At 38.4% G+C, this 19,182-nt stretch overlaps 1 protein-coding gene across 1 annotated transcript; it reads right to left on the bottom strand.

The window, feature by feature from the left end:
* Positions 1 to 5,932: 5,932 nt before the first annotated feature.
* LOC149841836 (myb family transcription factor EFM-like) lies at positions 5,933 to 7,683 on the bottom strand. The gene is made up of 4 exons (XM_090001181.1): positions 7,355 to 7,683; positions 6,763 to 7,251; positions 6,598 to 6,674; positions 5,933 to 6,500 (listed from the first exon to the last, which is right to left on the bottom strand). Exons 1-4 carry the CDS (start codon positions 7,542 to 7,544, stop codon positions 6,201 to 6,203), a joined length of 1,056 nt encoding a protein of 351 aa, XP_089857307.1. The 5' UTR covers positions 7,545 to 7,683; the 3' UTR covers positions 5,933 to 6,200.
* Positions 7,684 to 19,182: the final 11,499 nt, after the last annotated feature.

Genomic DNA, 19,182 nt, shown 5'->3' with positions numbered 1-19,182 from the left:
AAAATTTAACTGTTTCGGGAGGCAGGACTGGGCTAGCTACGCCTTTGTGCGGGACATAAAGTTCCTACATATTGAATATGCTGTGATAATCCCCTTATCTTTATCTGAAAGAGAAGAGGGTTAACAAATGAACGACTCATATCTGTCAGATGGAAGGCAGAATCGGCTGGCAGAGGCTCGGATCTGTCGTTCAGTTGGCAGACCCGACCAGCAGGGACATGGATCTGCCAAGCAGAGAGATCCTGTTGGAATAGGCGTGGATCGACCGACTAAGTTCAAATCTGGCCGGCGTATACAAGGTTCGACCTTATATGAGGTCAGATATGCCGGCGTAGAATCAGATCCGCTGGCCGGAGATCTAACCCACGACACAAGATAATAGCCGAAAAAAAAAGGAGAGAGAACATCCCTTTTCTCTCTCAATTGCTCAGAGCGGGAGACACCAGCGAAGCAAAGGAGGCGGCCGGCGTGCTCAGGTGAAGGCGGCTGCATGCAGAGGACCACCGTCACTCTAAGGAGACTGCAGGCAAAGGAGGCACCGATGAGGCCGCTCCCCTCCCCTCATTTTTTTTTTTGCAGATGAAGGCACCACAACAGAAGACAGAGCTGGTCGCTAGCGATGAGTTCTCCGGCAACCACTCTCAACTTCTGCCCTGCCGGCAAAGGAGACCCGTCTGATTTCTCCGCCCATCAGGCTGGACAAGAGGGGTTGGTTCCAGTTGCAGCAAGGGTTCTTGATCCACCGAAGAGCTGCGAGGATGGAGTTGCCATCTCCTACAGATTCGTTGTATTCCGGCAAAGAGAGAGCGGGAGGGCAAGGACGACGTCGGTGGTGGAGAAGAGAGGCAATGGATGCCCTACTACCGCCACCGGTCCTCCTCTTCTCGTTCTCCATTCAGCTGGAGGCTGTGCAGAAGGGGTGAGAGCTAGCCGATTGCCGACCAGCCGCACTCTTGCTGGTGAAACTGCGGGGGAGGTTATATGTCCCCACCCCAACACTCACTGTAACTACAGTGCGGGTTCGGGGTCCCGACTGAGCGCCGTGTGACTTGCAGTCGGGTGTACAGGTCCCGTACACCCGACCAAGCATCACACGACACTCAGTAAGGACCCCAAACACCCATTGTAGCTAAAGTACGTGTTTGGAGGAGAAGACTCAACACCTGCTTGCAGAACTGTGTGATCATCCACACCCCTCCTCCTTCTTGTCTCTTTGTTTTCCTCTTTTTTCCTAAAAAGGGGGAAAATCCTGAAGGGTGACCTTTTACGGGTGAAACCATGAAAAATAAAAGCAAATAATAAAAAAATAAAATAAAAATAAAATTAACTAGATTGGATCTGGTTGAATTTGAGTGGACTAGACGAGATTAAATCTGGTTGAATTAGAGTGAGTCAAATTGGATGGGATTCATTTAGATCTAAGTAGATCCAATGATTTGATGATCCATAATCATATTTAGATCAGGTAAATAACAGATATTAGATCAGAATGGATCAGACCCATTGATATGAATCAAATATATCTAGAGTGAGTCAAGCTTCTGGATCTACTCTACACAGTTTGGGTCGACTCAATTTAGACCTAAATGTTTGAATAGATCTACTTAAATCAATTTAGATCCAGTCAAACCAGATTGATCCAAGAAATAGCAAACAAGCTCACCAGTCTCAGCGATTCAAGTGAACTAGATGGGATTTAGTCAACTAGACTCCTTTGAAACCAATTGAACCAGTGAGACTATAACTGAAATTGAACCAATGATCAATGTAGGATCCATGGATAGGTATGATAGACTATTGCATGCATGATATCAAGGTAAGTCATCATCTTTTATTTATTTGACAATTTGGATTTATGTTGATGGGTCAAACATGAGTTTGTGGGCATTTTTGGAGTTAGATTTTGTAACCTAATTTTGGATTTAGATATTGAGATCCCGCTTTAGAATTGTTTTGAGATAAAACTCTTATATTTTGGATCCAGATATAGTTTGATTGGATTGTTACTTGTTATGGATAAGTTTGGATTCAAACTAACATTATAAGGATCCAAGATTATTTAGTTTGGGTGACTATAGACTTTTTAATGTATGTCCCCATTAGATGCCCTTTTGGTATGGACCTGATATTGGTTTAAGTTTTAATTCTGGATTCACATAACATAATGCTTAGATCAAATTATACGTTGTATATATTTAGATCCTAATAGCATGTATTTGGACTATAGTCAAATCCTATTTGTTGATATTTTTACATGAGAATGAACTTGATAAATAATGAGTTTGAGCCTATAATATTGCACAAATTTAAATAAGTAATAGACTCGTGATATAAACTTTGTGCTTTCAATTGAGTTTATTTTGAATGTTTAAATTTTGTTATTTTAACAACTCCATGAGATCCTAGAATATCAATATCATGTTAGATATGTTTTATATATGGTTCATGTTATGAATTCAATGTCATTTCTTAATTGATGAGTCTATATAGTGAAATATAATAGATCCACGGATCTAATGGATTTGGACTATAGTCAAATCCCATATAACCCGTAGTTTTGTTTAAGAAATCTAAACATGCATGAATTTATATTGGATCTTAAATGTTTTGTGTATCACATATTATTTTTGTATGCTTTATATATGGATCTAGGATGACCTTACATTGGTCTAGCTTTATGATAGACCAAGTTGAATCAGACGAGGTACTTAGTGGATCTGATGCTTGGCATAGGTCAAATTCAAATAGTCTTAGTAGAATCTAATAAAACTATATTAGATTTGGTTGAACATGAATAGATCCGAATAAGATCTAGTTGAATGTTTTTGGATCCAGGAAACATCATTGGATTCGATTGAACCTATTGGACATGTTTACCCAATTATTACACTTGTATGAGTTATTCTATGAGTCTTGAGGGTATAACTCATTCAGGCATGGAGATCCAGTTTTTCAAAACTCATGGTGTGATATGAACCTAGTTCTAATCAGAATAAAATCAATTCATGGTACAAAAAACTAAATCTATATTGAAAATATGAGATCTAAGATCGTTGTGCATATCACTTTATTGTATGTGCTAATAGCTAATCTTTTTTTGGTCTTAATTATATAGATCTATTGTTGTTTCAAATTAGAATAATGACATTCAAGTTTATTTAACTTGGTTATATGAGACAATGCATGTTTGATGCATATATAGTTTGGATTATTCCTTGTTGAGTCCCTTTATTTAATGAATCCTTTATTGGATCCAAACAAGTATAATGACAGATAAGGGTTAAAGATCCCTTTGAATTTAGAACCTAATAATATGGATTTGTACTACAGTCAAATCCTATGTGATCCATATTTGTTGCTATGAGCTATTTAAACTTGCATGAAAATCCATTTTTACTTCGAATCATATTGGATTTGATGATAACATCTCAAGTCAAGTTTTGAATATGGACTCATATAAATCAAATAGATTTGGATAGTCTTCTAATTGGATCAAATGATAAATCTAAACACATATGTATACAGGCTAGGCTTTTGGTTTGACTGCTTGTGAATGAGCTTGTCCAAATGGTAATGAAAAAGAAAAAAATAACTCACATTAGATATGAATCTGGTGAATTTAAGAACCTAAGCTTTAATCATAAGGCATAATATTTCTAGTGAGCAAATATTGTTTAATGCAATGCATTAGAAAAGTGAGAGCCAAATTAACTCTATTATAATTTTACACATGCATGTAAATATATCTATATGATGATAAATAATCATCACAAGTCATGCTTATTATGGTACGAATATATGAAGGGATATTTTCATGCTTTAGAAGCTTATGCATGGTATGTGGCATGGTGGTATTCATATTATATAGTTATTTGGATCTGAATATACTGATCCAAGATGATCAGGTGGTAGTTAACTTGATGAGAATTTAAGTATATTGCGTGCACATGGATAGTGAAAATATGGATTATGGTAAAATTTTGAAAAGTGAAAGTATTTGCTATATTTGACAAATCATACTTCGTGAACTTATGAGTTGATAAAATCTATAGATTTCACTAGTGTGCATGTAGATATGATGATGTCCTATGATATGGCCATAGAAGAGCCATAAAAACCTCATGAATCACTAAGAAGGTAAGACCTATATGTTATTATGAGTTCTAAGGCAACTTAATAGTTACATGTGTAAAATATTTCACCATGGTGATATGTATTTGTTAACTTTAGAGTTATAGACTGCATAATTCTTATTATAGTATATGTGAATGAAAGTATGCACATGAATTTGCACATTAAGGGTTATGATTGAAATCTTCACATGATGATTCATATAGTTATGAAGGAGAATGTATGTAGAATGCCTTATGATGTCATAAATAAAATATAGAATGTGTGAATAAGTCTCATGGTCACATCATATAAGCATGATAACTTGATAAATTCATAAATCTTGATGAATCTTAAGATGTTATCACCATTTTGTTTCATGCATAAAATGATGGTTTCTGATATGATAGAATAAGCAACATGATTATGTGATAAATAATCCATAACATGTATGAAAAATCTCATGATTAAAATATGATATAACTATTAAAAATGTGTAAGTTTATTTGGTTGTTGTTTAGCTATGTATGCTAAAAAAATGATAAACTCTCAATTTTATTATTTACTTTCATCGAACATGGTAGTTGATCCATTGATGGAGGTAGTTTCAGAAGATGTCTTTGCAAGACATGTGAGTCAAATATAACTCAAGTGAATATAAATGAATATGAGTGAATAATCTACTTGATATGTGAGAAATCCTCATAATGCTAATGTTTGTCCCATATAGTCAAGTGAGAGATGTTGGATCTTAGTACCAGATCTGGATATGATCATAGGGTCTCACAAGAGGAACCCCAAGAGCCACACTACACTGAACTCATTAAGATTAATTATATAATATAATTATATTATTTATGGGCTTCATGTAACCTAACAAACAGTGTTTGTGGATGGGGTTATAAAACTAATGGGGCATTATCTCAAAGTTTAATGGTGGAATTAATCAGGTACTCTTTTGTTGCCTATAGAATGACTATGGCCAAAATAGAGCATAACAAGAACTTTAATGGAGGATTGAGAAAAAGCCTAGAGCTTAGAGAGGGCTGGAATAGCTCAATGGGAGAGCATGCGATATTCATGAGGTTGGAGGTTCAACGCCTCCTTCAGGCGCACATGTCATATTCAATTCAGGTGACCCCATCCATATTAGTTTTCGAATCCTCTGAGATCCAACAATGTAATAATGTATTATACACATCAAAGTCCAAATGCTACATTTTTCTAAAGAACATGAAGTCAAAAACCACAAAACTAGGGATGGCAGTGGACCGGGGTAGGGGCGGGGAACAAGGTTTCCACCCTCGCCCCATCTCAAAATTTTGCCTTCCATCCCCACATGGGTTTTGATTTTAACCTTCATCTCAGATACATTTTTCATTTTATGTCTACCATCCCTGGTCCAAATGGGGCGAGGCAGGGTCTCATTTTCCCGATCCTTTCGTTGTTATAGCCTTCCACCGTTAGAGGAAGGAGATGAGAGAAATGAGAGCTTTCAAAAAGGAAAGGAAGGAGAGAGAAGAGAGATTCCAGAAAAGGTTTTATGTTAGGGCTAAGAATATATGATTTTATAACGTGTATAAGGATATAACTTGAAATACGAATGGGGGTTCCGCTTGTCATGCAGGAGCAGTTAGTGCACGTCACCTTGTGTTAGGACGTTGCAAGTTCGAACCCCATGGTATGGTTGTATATCTGGCAGGAGTCGACCTAAACGGCTAAACCCAGCTTTCTGTCAAAAAAAATATATATAACTTAAAAAGGAAAAAGAATTCAAACGAAAACAAGGTGTTTTAGAAGGAAAAAGAAGGAAACCATAAACTGAAAAAAGAAAAAGTCTGTGTTATCTCTTCCATGTACTCGAATACGATACAGAAAACCTCACCAGTAACTCGAAAACTGAAGAGAGAGAAAACAAAAAAGAAAGAAAGAAAAAGAAGGGGAAAATAAGAAACGTCGATCCGGTAAAAACCGATAGATCGGAGATCTATCTGAGAATCGGGACCGTCCGATTTCTGATGTTATTCCGTCTCTCTTCACACTTTGTCCGTCAGACTTCTCAGAGGGAAAGGAGGAGGAGGAGAGCACGATCACTGGGTTTCCTCCGATCTGGAAACGTGGAGGCGTCCCTTCCAACTGTAGCTCTCGGATTTGGTATCAGAGTCGCTGCCGTCGTCTTCCTCTTCATCTCGGCTGTAGTTGGTAGCCCTTGGGGGGAACTGAAGCGGGCTTTGAGGGGAACCAGATTGAGAAGGGCTGTGGTTTCCGGCCAGGGAGGAGTAGCCACGGGGCACCCAGATTCCGCCCAACAGAACCATTGGCGCCGATTGCTGGCTTCCCGACGGAGCCTGCGCGGCCACGCTCGGCCTTCGGGTGTGCAATCTGTATTTCTGAAACCAACAAAGATGCAAATTTTTTGGTTTTTTCAGAATCCCAAAAGGGAAAGAAATCGAGAGAAACGACGCATGATGAAATTGAATCTCTCACCTGTAAATGACTCTTCACCTCATCGTTCGTAAGCCCGTCCACCTTCATCAATTCCCTTATCTGTTTCGGCGTCGCCACTGAAAACAAACAACAAATTTTCAATCACGAATCGATACCATATGAAACCTTTTGATGGTGTTTATGAATCTTGGTAAATAAGCTGACCTTGGGCACCGCCCAATTGCTGCAGCGCATTGACGAAGCGTCTGTGCAGCTCGGGGGACCAGCACCGCCTGCCCTTTCTCTGAGGCTGAGATTGAACGGCAGATGAAGACTGAGATTTGCAATTTGGTTTTGATTCGGTGGATAAGGAGAGATCGGCGGAGACGTCCCTTTCCTCTTGAGTTGCTCCTGAGAAACCAGAGGCTCCTTTGAAGGGAAGGAAAGCTCCTCTGTTCTGATCGATGGATAATCTTTGGGAATTCTCAGAAGGCACCTTATCGCATAGATCAGAATCAACGGGGTTGTCACTCCACAACTGAGCAGAACTCATCCAATTCATCTTATCTCTGTGATCCTTCACCGCCTTGAAGAACCCATTTCCTTTCCCATCTTCCACCGACGATAATCTCTTCACGGGTATGAATTCCTCCAGAACCGCCCGATTCGCTCTGAATTCTTGTTGCCTCATCTGCTTCTTCACATTCTCAATAGCTATAAAGAAAATTTAAGCAAAAAAAAAAATGATCAGAAAACTAATAAAAACCATCATGCCTCAGAAGCAAGAAGAGAAACAAAGAAGAAAAGGAAGGCACACCTTCATTCACAAGCTGCATGCACAGGGGAAGCTCCCGTTTGAATGCATCGATCTTCCGTCTCTCCTCCTCCAAGCAACTCAGTCGCTCCTCCAATCCTTCATTGCTCCCCACGAACCCGTTTCTAAGGGACTCGACGCTCTTCTTCGCCAGGGGCTGGTAATCCAAACTCAGACCCGACGGAGATCCCATTTCTCTCTCTCTCTCTCTCTCTCTCTCTCTCTCTCTCTCTCCGAGAAACGACTCCTAGATTGCACCACCCAATAGTCGGATTTTAACGAACGGGAAAAGGAGAAGGGGATCAAAGATCCGGTAAAACACCCACGATCGGAAGAAGGAACAGAGAGAACAAAAAGCGAAAACGAGAAGATTCTCTCTCTCTCACTCTCTCTTATCACTAAAATGGAAGGGTTTTTTAAGAAGAGACTACTTTTCGGGGTCGTGGCGTCGCATAATTCCCCACTATATCCAAGAATCTCCGCCTACGAAACCGCCACCCTCCGTCGCCGGAATCCGGCCAAACGTCACCGTGGAATCTCCGTCACGGGGGAATATCGCTTACCCAATTAAAAAAAAAAATCCCTCTTCTCAAGATTCTTTCGTAGTAAGTAGCTTTCAGCAATGCTAATGGCATCCTCCTCCTTATAGAAATCAATGAAAATTTAAGGAAAAGAGAGAGAGGGAATTCAATATCACTGACGGATTGCGCGATAAAAACCTCACAAGAAGAATCGTCGAAACCCACCGCCTCTAGTCTCGGTAATGATCAAAATGCCCTTATCCGCATATAAGAACAGGCAGAGAGATCGTCGGGCACGGAAGGAATATCACGAGACTTTGATTGCGACACGTGGATCGTATTCGCTTTGATGGGTGGTCGAGATTCTATCTTGGGCTTTCTTTTCTTTACGTCTTCGATTCCCCTCTTTCTCTCCCTTTGATTCGTTGTTGGCGGCTTTGATGATCAACACGTGGCCTACGCATCTTGGAGCGAAAGCAGAAGAGACTGGAGAGATAGGAAAAGTTTCTTCTTCTTTTCCCCCCTCAAATTTTCTTAGCAAACTTGGAGATAAGGAATCCTTCCTTTTAAAAAAAAAAAAGTGTTTTGCTACTGGGTTTGAGGGTGGGGCCCACGTCTCAGATATCTCCTGGGTGAAAAGAGAGATGCTCTGCTCGCACAACTAGATTGAACAGGTAGTCCAGCTCGGATAAGCTCGGTAAGCTTGACTCATGTAATTATATTAAAAAATTAGATTATATATATGTATGTATTTTGTTAATAATATAATCACAAAGAGAGGTCTTACCTTACTGTAAATCTCATCATTTTTCTTTTTTTCAAAAAGCATTTTACATGAATTTTAAATCCCATCAATTTTCTTTCTTCAACCAGCATGTTACATGAATTTTAAAATTGGTGCGGGTTCAGCTTGAGTTAATCCTGAGCAAAAGTTGTTTAAGCTTGGCTTGATCTTGAGCCTAACTTGAACAACCAGGTTTGTCTGGTTAAGTCAAGCAGAGACTGGCTCGGCTTGAACCGGGCTCATGTGCATCCCTACCGTCAGGTACACATGATTTGGTGACTAAAATTGGAGTTCTAGATTGGCAAGAACCTTGACATGAAAAGGGCCGATCGATCTAGTTAAAGTATTTGGACGATATTGGCCCAAAGTCATGCTCCGAATCTTTTTTATCAGGATATGGTATAAAATACTGGATTCGTTTTTTCACTCACTCTGAAAGTTCGTGAAAGGGCTTTAAAACTAAATTTCACTATGAGGGCAAGGGTCCTAGTCTCTGAGTTTTATGCCATCGGCACGACGATCATACATATGGGGCTGAGCCAGCGCGATCAGGTCATTCTGCCCGGTGTGGTTTCTTGGATTATAAATTCTAAAAAAAAAAAAAAATCAGGAACTCGCTCCCCTTTGCTGTGTTACCAAACACAGAACGGCCTGGCAAAATCCTTTTGCGAATTGTGATCGCGGACTCAAAAGACGCAAGCCAGCTTGGCGCATGACCGGTTGTTCACAGAGCCACGTGTCCAATCGACGTTCACTCCGTGCCATCGGTCCCAACCTCCATGGCGCATGATGTGACGCCCTTGGGATAAGAACGGTACGGCAGCAGATTTGGCAGGACATGGCTCGCGGATGTGAATGACAGATATACAAGTGGACCCCATGCCTGCAACGTCAGAAAACGCCGATCGAAAGGTTACTTTGGTCATTTGATGGGTAGAAGACTAGAAGGTAAGACTGACGAATGAACACAGTGGTAATTTCTGGTGATAAGCGAGGGTAAGGGAGTCAGAAGGGAAAGGGCAATTGGAAAGGTAAGACTGACGATTCCCCACACGCTGCGCTCGCGTCGCCGCATACAAACGCTACTGACATGGATGCGGGAATATGGCGGGGCCCGCCCCGGGATTCTCTCCTCCTCTATGCTTTTCCCGTGGGACCCACGTGTCCCCCTTAGCTCCCTCTTTTTTTTTTAGCTCTCCCTGCGACAAAACATAGCGTGTCGTCTACCGTCGTCCTATCTCCACCGTCCATCTTCCCCACTATTTCAATTTATTAAAACACCCTTATTCATTCTTGATATCTTTTTTTTTTTTTTTGGCTTCTCGTCTCCCTTTTGGCTGGCCATGGAGAGCAGAAGAGGGGCTCGGCGTATCGTACCGGACTTCAGACTCGGTCTTGCTAAATACATCCAGTAACTTTCAACCTTTGAAGGAATCAGAGCAATAGAGACAAGGTGTGACCCGTCTCAACAAAATCCTAGTCGGATCCAACGAGTCACGTACACGCTTCCTCTGAGAAACCGCAACTCGGGAGAAAACCAAGACGGGTACTCTAGCGATTAACGAAACGATCAGGGCTATTTTCGGTATCACGAAGTAATGTAATAGCGAAGACCGCAAGGAACCTCAAAGGCAACGGCGTACGCGGGGGACGTGAATCCGAATATGCTCGAGGGCGTTTCGGTAAAAAGCGGCTGGCAAGTGGTGGACGTGGCCTCTCGAGGATGCTGACGCTGACTTTTCAAGCCTCCACGGCTGTCCGTTTTGAATATTTCACACAGAGAATTTGGAACAACGTAAAGGCGTGGAAGAAAGAAAAGAAGAGGAAGGTGGAGAAAGAGAAAAACGGGTGGGAATGCAATCTTATCTGCAACGCAACGCAAAGGAATTTAACTTTCTCTTTCACACAGTGAAAAACGAATCCTCTGACAGCCACTTTAATGATTGCAGTTTCATAAGAAAAAATAGTCCGTTTGTTTTTTTTTTTCTTTTTCGGTCTCCTGGGTAATTTATAAATGAGTAATAATTTGATGTTATTGAAGGCAGAGTTAAGGTATATATATATATATATATATATATATATATATATGTGTGTGTGTGTGTTTTAAGATTTCAGACTCTTATGGATTGGGATGGATTATCAGGTCGGGTCGGGTCGGGCCGGGACGGGACGGAATGGCTTGCTCGGCCACCAAAAGCTTGATCTGACTATTATCGGGTCCCACCCAGCCTGACATTATTCGGGTGGGGGGCTTTCATTCTGATGTCTGTGACCCGCCTAAAGCCCAATATCCGACAAGCCCGAGTTATGATGGGAAACTCGGTAGGCTAGAATAGTAACCAAATTGATCCAAATTAAACGTGAAGCCCACGAGAAAGAGTACCAAAATTCAGGATTAGAATTAAAAAAAGGCTGTAACCTATAATCTTTCCTTTCAGTGTATTTTTTCTTGTACAACAACATTAGTAATGATTAAGCGCGATGTTCAAGATTGCTGCTGAAGGCATAGGGATGGCAAAATCTGACCCGACCGGCTTCTTAGCCGGGTTAGGGTTTGGCTTAAACATGTTCGTGTCTTAAACGGGTCGCCCTGCCTAATCCGTTTATTAAACGGGTTGTGTTCGTGTTAGGAGTATGCCAACCCGCCAACCCGTTTGACCTGTTTAATAAACGGGTTAGGCGGGCGGGTCAGCCCATTTACATGAATCCATCAACCATGGTGTGTGCCTGTGCGGTTATTGTGTCTATGTTATCGGGTTGAACCGTTTAATAAATGGGTCGCCGTGTTGTATAATCGTGTTAGGCGGACGGGTCAACCTGTTTACACGAACTCGTCAACCCTGGTGTGCGCCTGTGCGGTTATCGTGTCTATGTTATTGGGTCGACCCGTTTAATAAACAGGTTTTCGTGTCGTGTAATCATGTTGTGTCGACCCGACCCATTTATTAAACGGGTTAACCGTGTCGTGTCGGGTTACCCGTTTAATAAATGGGCCGTGTTCGTGTTTGCCACATCCGACCCGTTTAATAAACGGTTCGTGTTCGTGTTGAGGTATTTTGACCCGCCAACCTGCCTACCCGACCCTATTGCCACCCCTAGTCTAAACAATCTCCTTTTTATTGGATAATTGTTCAGGAGCCACTTTAGGGTTTTTCTTTCGCTCCCTTTTTTTTCTCATCGAAGGAATAAAGAAAAACTTGTTTGTCTCGCTCGATGATTTTTTACAAAACCTTTTGTGGAAAAGAAACTATAGAGAGAGTAAGAAGAGTGGGAAAGAGAGACAATAGAGAGAGAAAGCAGAAAGAGAAAGAGAGGGAAAAGAAAGACGATGCAGAGAGAGGGTTGGTGAAGTGGAAAGTAACATTCTAAAGTGGCCGGACAATGGTGTGCAACCAAGGTAGGGGCGAAACAGCAGCAGCCGAAGGCAACGAGGTAAGGGAAAGAGAAAAAGAGTAAGGGTTACAGTTTTAATTTCTTAACTTCAACTTTTTTTTTAAAGCCCATAAGGGCCCTACTTGGGCCGACACTTGTGCCCAAGCCCAAACCAATAAGCTATCGGGTCGAGCCCAACCCAACAATTTTCGGGTTCGGACCACATAGTGCAGCCCGAGGCCCAAGTTGGGCCGGGTACCTGATTAGCCCTGGGCGGCCCGACCCAATGTCCAGTACTCCCTAATTATGAATGTGATCTACAATATTACTTAGTATAAGAGTTTTGAACCGTGTGATTATGACATGTAAATAGGTTCAACCTCAAAAATCAACCCTTTATAATACTTTAAAAATTTAAGACAAAAAAATCATAGTTTTAGATTAAAATAAGACCATACAAAGTTTGACCATAACAAACAAACTTTGTCCAACGCATCTATGTGGTTATGTTGCGTTCTATAAAGCTTGACCTATGATTTTCAGCTTAAAGTTTCCTTTTCTCGATAGCACCAAATATCAACCCTTTATAAAATAACACAATTTACTGAATATGATATTTTTTTTTATTGTACCAACCGATGCTCTGCTTGTCTGGTAAGAGCAGCCAGCGCACGTACATTGCATGTTCAAAACCCAATGGTATAGTTGTATAACTGTTAAGGTCAGACTAGCTTGCCTATAAAAAAAAAATTCAGATGATCACCAAACTTTTAGTCCTAATTAATATGGCCTAGGAAGTTTTCTTATATTTCAAAGGCCTACACGTAGCGTTATTGTCAACCGGTCGGGTTTGGTTTCGACCCAATGGAACCTGACTTTGACTAGATTTTTGGGTATGGTATCAGGTCTGGATCTGAGTCTAATTGAGTCTACTAAACCATACCCAGACCCCATAAGAACTACATGAACCATACCCAAACCATACCTGATAAAATAATATTTTTTTACATTAAAAATTTGTAGGTCATAATCAGAACTCATGTCGATCCTGGGTCTTGTATACAATTTCACAAACTATACTCAGATCCATGCATTAATCAGACCTTCGGGTCCGGACCCAGCTTTTAATCAGGTTGGTTTTGGTTTGGGTCAGGTCGGTTTTCTTATTTGTCACCATATCCAGACGCTATAGGTTTTGGTTTGGGTCAGGTCGGGTAAACCAGACACGTTGACACCCTTTGATTTGGGGGCTAAGCAAATAACGTCGTAGATCAACTTCTGTGAGACATATATGGTGAAATGACTTATTCACATGCACAAAAGTAAACAAGCCGCCTCCATCCCGAGGTTTCCTCGCTTGGGTGAGGGTTCTTAGTCATTAAAAAAATAATAATAAATCAGTTTCCACCGATTTAACTCAGCCTTGTTTTGTGATTTTTTGTCTTGAGCAATAAAACCGGAGGACAAATAAAAGTCTTTTTTATATCTAGTAATCTTATACTCTTGAAAAAAAAAGTTTATAAAAAATCTTATACTCTTAAAAATTAATGAATATTTGGTACGTTTTAAACGTAAAAAATAAATGTATAATAAGTTAAGGAAAAACAAGTACATTTTAAGTTAAGATTAAAAGAGAGTTGGTAGATAAATAAATAGTGTATTTGCTTAAAGTAGATAAAATTTTGAGGGATATTTGAAAGATTTTATTGGTATATATAAAGTTTTTAATGGGTGGACAAGAATGGAGCTCGTGGTGCCTTCTTTTGGCTTTTTGTGATGATGAAGGGGGTCGATGGGTACGAGAGAATCTTGTATGTGGACCTTGCGATGTGGATCAAGTGGGTGGGTTTGGAGTTTGGAGAGGATTCTGTGAATTGTTTTTGTCTGTTTTTTGGTGGAGACACACACAACCTACCTAGTTGGTATTTGTTAGATCCGGATAAGATCCAAATAGAGGTGGCCATGCTAAATTCATACATGCGATAAGGTTAGACGTGGGTCCACTCTCACCTTATCGCATATGATCTCCACTAAAGCAATTTCGAAAATTGAATTTCTCATGGATATCTCCAAGACTTTTTTTTCCTCTATACGAGAAAATCATGATGCATGGCAAGTTTGTTGGGCAACGACTACCCATGGTGACAAACGTTTTTATTGACAATTTCTCATTTTTCAAAAACTCATGAGAAATTGAAAAACATCCATAAATCTCATGTTTTTTTTTGACAAAATCTCGACAATAAAAAATAAATTAAAAAATCTAAAAATGATTTTTTTTATAAAAAAATATTAAATTTTTTTATTAATATCACATTTAAATCATGATAAATAGCCATTTAAAATGTTAATATCGCGTTTAAATCATGATATTTATGTTTTTTCATAAATCTTGCGATATTTTGAAAATCTCGTGAGAAATTGTCATTTTAAACTTTCAGGCAATTTCTCACGATATTATCGTGAGATTTTCAAAAATCTCGCGATATTTGTCACTATGCGACTACCCAAGGGATGAAGAGTTATCCCAGCAACTACCCTCTTTATAAGAGGGCATTCACATCGATAACTCAGGAGATCTGAGATCCTAATCGACTGTGGTAAAACCTCCTGAAGCAGGCCGTATACCAAGATTTTCTCTCTCTCTATTACACACTTTAGGTCAATCCTATTGATCTCCTACATTGATATCAAAGCCATACATGTAGTGTGCTCATCGGTCATTATTCAGAGTTGCAGATCACCTCTCAAAGCCATCGATCGTCGATCATTTGAACCCATCGATTAGTCAAATCCATCAAAAATCAAAACAAGAAAGCAAATTAATCAGTTAGTATTTTTTTCTTTTCTTGACCCAGGGCAGAGGAAAAGCCCTTTTCATCGATTGGTGGTTGTCGACTTTTAACAACAGAGGGAAATACCCCTCCCTCATCAGGTGCCACCTGCATAAAAAAAGAAAAAAATATAAAAAACAAATCTGAGGAACAGGAGGTCATCGGATTTTGACAACCCCTGGTTTAATAACAGAAAAAAAGAGGCATAACACGAGAGGAGGAGGTAAAGAACCCCTCACCTTTTGTTGGTTGCTTGGGCACTACAAGCGAGATTGCTGGAATCACCTAAAGAACAACAAAAATGACGGGCAAAAGGAGAGACGTGATATAATCTCATGATATAAGAATGCTCGTATGCAGATTAGGAGCTTTCTGGATGGTGAGTGGACTCAGGAGTAACTCGACACATTGCCAAGAGCAAGAAAGGCGTGGTATACATGATAAGAGTACAAACCAGGGAAACATGGGGGTGTACATAGACAACAACACATGTTCTTATGTTATGGGTGTTGAAACTTACTGCATTGTAATACCTGCAAATAATGTTTTGTTGACTGATGTTTTTTATGTACCATCCACGCGACAAAATTTAGTGTTTGTTTCTACCTTGACTAATAAGGGACTTGAAGTCAGGTTTGTACAAGAAAATGTGACTGTGAAAAAATATGGTCGAGTCAAGTTTGTGGGGATCTTTGATAAAGAGTATGGATTGTACAAACTGCAAGTTTATGAAATGAATAAAATTGCATATTCTTCTGTTTATATTGATAGTGTTATTAATATAGATGTGAATGTATGACACCAAAGATTAGGTCATATTTGTCTAAATAAAAAAAAAACTTGTCAAATTAAATTTAGTGCTTAATTTTGAAGAAACATTATTTTACATATGTAAATCATGTATTTATAAAAAAATGATAAGAAAATCATTTCTAGCTAAAGTAATTAAAGCATCTGAATTGTTAAAAATTATCCATTTAGATATATGTAGTCCTTTTAGGATCAAAACTTATAAAGACATATATTATTTTATATCTTTTATTGATGATTATTCAAGATATAGTTACATATATCTTATAACATATTGAAGCACTAAAAAGATTTAAAGAATACCGTTAAGAAGTTGAAAACTAACTTGGAAGAATGATTAAGGTATTGAGGTCTGATCGAGGAAGAGAATACACTTTAAATAAAATTTTTAAATATTATAAACTAAACAAAATTAAACTTTCACCTCAATAAAACGGTGTGGCTGAAAGATATAATGACTCTTTTTGACATGGCTAGATGTATGTTGTCTTATACTTCACTACCCAAAGTATTTTAGGGAGAAACTATTTATGCAACGACATATATTCTAAATGGGGTTTCATATAAGGTTGTTGTCTCTACACCTTATGAGTTATAGGTGTGAGAAAACCAGACCTAAGTAATCTTTGAAGATGAGGTTTAGTAGCCCATATAAAAGTTATAGATCAATCTAAAAATAAACTCCATAGAAGATCTATAAGATGTACCTTTATTGGATATCCAAAAAGATCTAAATGTTATAAATTATTTCATCTTGTTAAGGGTTTAATGAAAAGTAGAGACGTATTCTTGGAAGATTAAAACATGAAACCAGTAATTTAGGAATCAAATAAAGATAATCAATTTGATCTCATCTATGATTTTGATGATTCATTGGAATAGTTAGATAATGATAAACCAATGGTTGATAATCAAGAATAGTTAAGTAATGATGAACCTTTAACTTCATACCAGACTCTAGTTGACCGTAAAAGGTCAAAGGTTCTTCCTTCACATCTTGATAACTATTATGTTTATTTGTTAGAAGAACTATGTTACTTGATAGATCTTGATGACATGGAAGATCACCTGTCATATAATAAGATAATAAGCTCACTTAAATCAACAGACATAATAAAAGCTATAGACAATAAAATTGAGTCCATTAAGAAAAAATAAGTCTATGAATTGACTGATTTACTTGAGAAAAAAAAACTATTTGATGTAAATAGATATTAAAGAAGAAATTCAAGTCTGATGAAAGTAGAGATAAATTTAAAGCTAGATTGGTAGATACAGGTTTTTATAAAAAAAAGAAAGATATATTATGTTGATACCTATTTTTTCATTGCAAAATTTGCCTTTATAAGGATAATCTTGGCTATCATAGCTCACTATAATTTAGATTTACATCATGGATGTTAAAACAATATTTTTAAATAGTGAGATTAAAAAAACCATTTTTATGAAACAGCCTGAAGGCTATGTTATTAAAGGCCAAGATGATAAAGTGTATAGATTGAAAAAATCCTTATACAAAATCAAGTAATCATTACGTCAGTGGTACTTAAAGTTTTATAAGACAATTACTTTATTGGGATTTATGACAAATTGATTTGACCACTGTGTTTATGTTTGAAAAAGTTAGAGCAAATTCTCAATTCTTTCACTGTATGTGGATGACATTCTCTTGTTTGCAAACAATAATGATATGATTGTCAAAACCAAGTCAGTTAAATTCTCAATTCAAGATGAAAGATATGAAAGATACAACCTATGTTCTTGAAATTAAAATAACTTGAAATAGAAATTCTAAACTTTTAAGCCTGAGTCAAGAAAGATATATTAATCATATACTTAAAAAGTTTAGAATGAGTGATTGCAAGCCTGTTAGAATACATGTGGTAAAAGGTACAAGATTAAGTAAGAATGTCTGTCACGATGAAAGACAAAAAATGCTAAATGTCCCTTATGCACAAGCTGTTGAAAGTTTGATGTATGTTATGCTATGCACGGGACCTGATATTAGCTTTGTTGTTGGCCTCATCAATCGATACTAGAGTAATCCTGGTTGGCCTCACTGGCAAGCAGTAAAGAAAATATTTTGATATTTGAAAGAGACTAAGAGTTTACAATTATGTTTTCAAAATGATACTTTATAACTGAATGAATATTCTGATGCTGATTTTGCAAGTAGTAGAGATGATAGTAAATCCTCTTCTAGATATATTTTTCTCTTGGAGGAAGTGCAATTTTTTGGTTATACAAGAAACAAGGTTGTGTAGCCCAACCTACCTAAGAAGCTGAGTATGTTACCTACAATATTGTTGATACTTTTATTATTTAGATAAACTGCTTCATAAGTGATTTAAAATAAGATATAATCAATGAGCCAATGCAGTTGTGATAATCAAGTAACAATCACTTTTATGAATAGTTGAGCAAATAGCTTTAAAAATAAATATATAATGATAAAATATCATTATATTCATGTCATGATTGAAAAGAGTAAAATTATAATTACTTACCTACCTATGGTATGATAGTTGATTCCTTAACAAAAGACATATCAGAAGAATTATATTCAAAACATTTATCCTATATAAGATTGAGATATGTCTAAGTAAGACATCCAGATGAATGATTAATAGCAAACTACTTGTTGCTATATTGTTGATGCCTATGTAAAACTCTTATAGTGAGAATAGAAATCCAACATCATGTCGGTATGCATGGCCAAGTGGGAGATGTTGGATCGGGATAAGATTTGAATCTTGGTGGCTATGCTAAATTCATATTTAGTCCCATGCGATAAAGTGAGAGGTGGGCCCACTCTCACCTTATCGCACAGGATCCCCACCAAAGCAGTTTTGAAAACTGCTTGAATTGCTCATACATATCTCCAAAATGGTTTTCTGCTCTATGGGATGCATGGCGAGTTTGCTGGGCAACGACTACCCAAGGAAAGAGGAATTATCTCAGCAACTGCCCTCTCTATAAGAGGGCATTCACATAGATAACTCAGGAGATCTGAGATCCTATTCGACTATGATAAAATACCCTTAAGCAGGTCATATATCAAAACTCTCTCTCTCTCTCTCTCTCTCTCTCTCTCTCTCTCTTTCTACTCTACACTTCAGGTCAATCCTATTGATCTCCTACAGTGTTGGGGTGGGGTTGAGTGTGAGTGGTCCTGAACTCCTCATGAGTTTGCCAGAATCCAGATACATATTTGGACTCATATATTTTGGATAGGACTTAGCCTAGTGGAAGTATAAACGTGTTCAGGCTCTCAGGGCCACTTGTTTTACTCAATCCGGTGAAAAAAATGACCCATGTTCATATGAAGATTAATAATTTTTGTGTAGTGCATGGTTGAAACAAATGTCACTGTGTGGAGCTCACAGAGACCCACGTTTTTCGTACGAGTCCTGTTTCTCTCTCATGAAAACTTTTTTTCTTCCACTCCTTTTTTCTCTCGTCAAAGGAATAAAGGAAAATTTGCTTCTCTCGCTTGATGGTTCTTCCGAG

This window comes from Nuphar pumila, chromosome 3 (assembly GCF_984573655.1).
Source record: "Nuphar pumila chromosome 3, dmNupPumi1.hap1.1, whole genome shotgun sequence".
Taxonomy (NCBI): domain Eukaryota; kingdom Viridiplantae; phylum Streptophyta; class Magnoliopsida; order Nymphaeales; family Nymphaeaceae; genus Nuphar; species Nuphar pumila.
The sequence above is the reverse complement of the archived record's forward strand: the minus strand, read 5'-3'. Positions and strand labels throughout refer to the sequence as shown.

Excerpts from the sequence above, each read along its gene's own strand:
- LOC149841836 (XM_090001181.1), bottom strand. The coding sequence starts at position 7,544 with ATGGGATCTCCGTCGGGTCTGAGTTTGGATTACCAGCCCCTGGCGAAG. Across the intron at positions 6,675-6,762 it reads GCAATTGGGCGGTGCCCAAG|TGGCGACGCCGAAACAGATA; the intron begins GTCAGCTTATTT and ends GTTTGTTTTCAG. Across the intron at positions 6,501-6,597 it reads AGGTGAAGAGTCATTTACAG|AAATACAGATTGCACACCCG; the intron begins GTGAGAGATTCA and ends TGTTGGTTTCAG.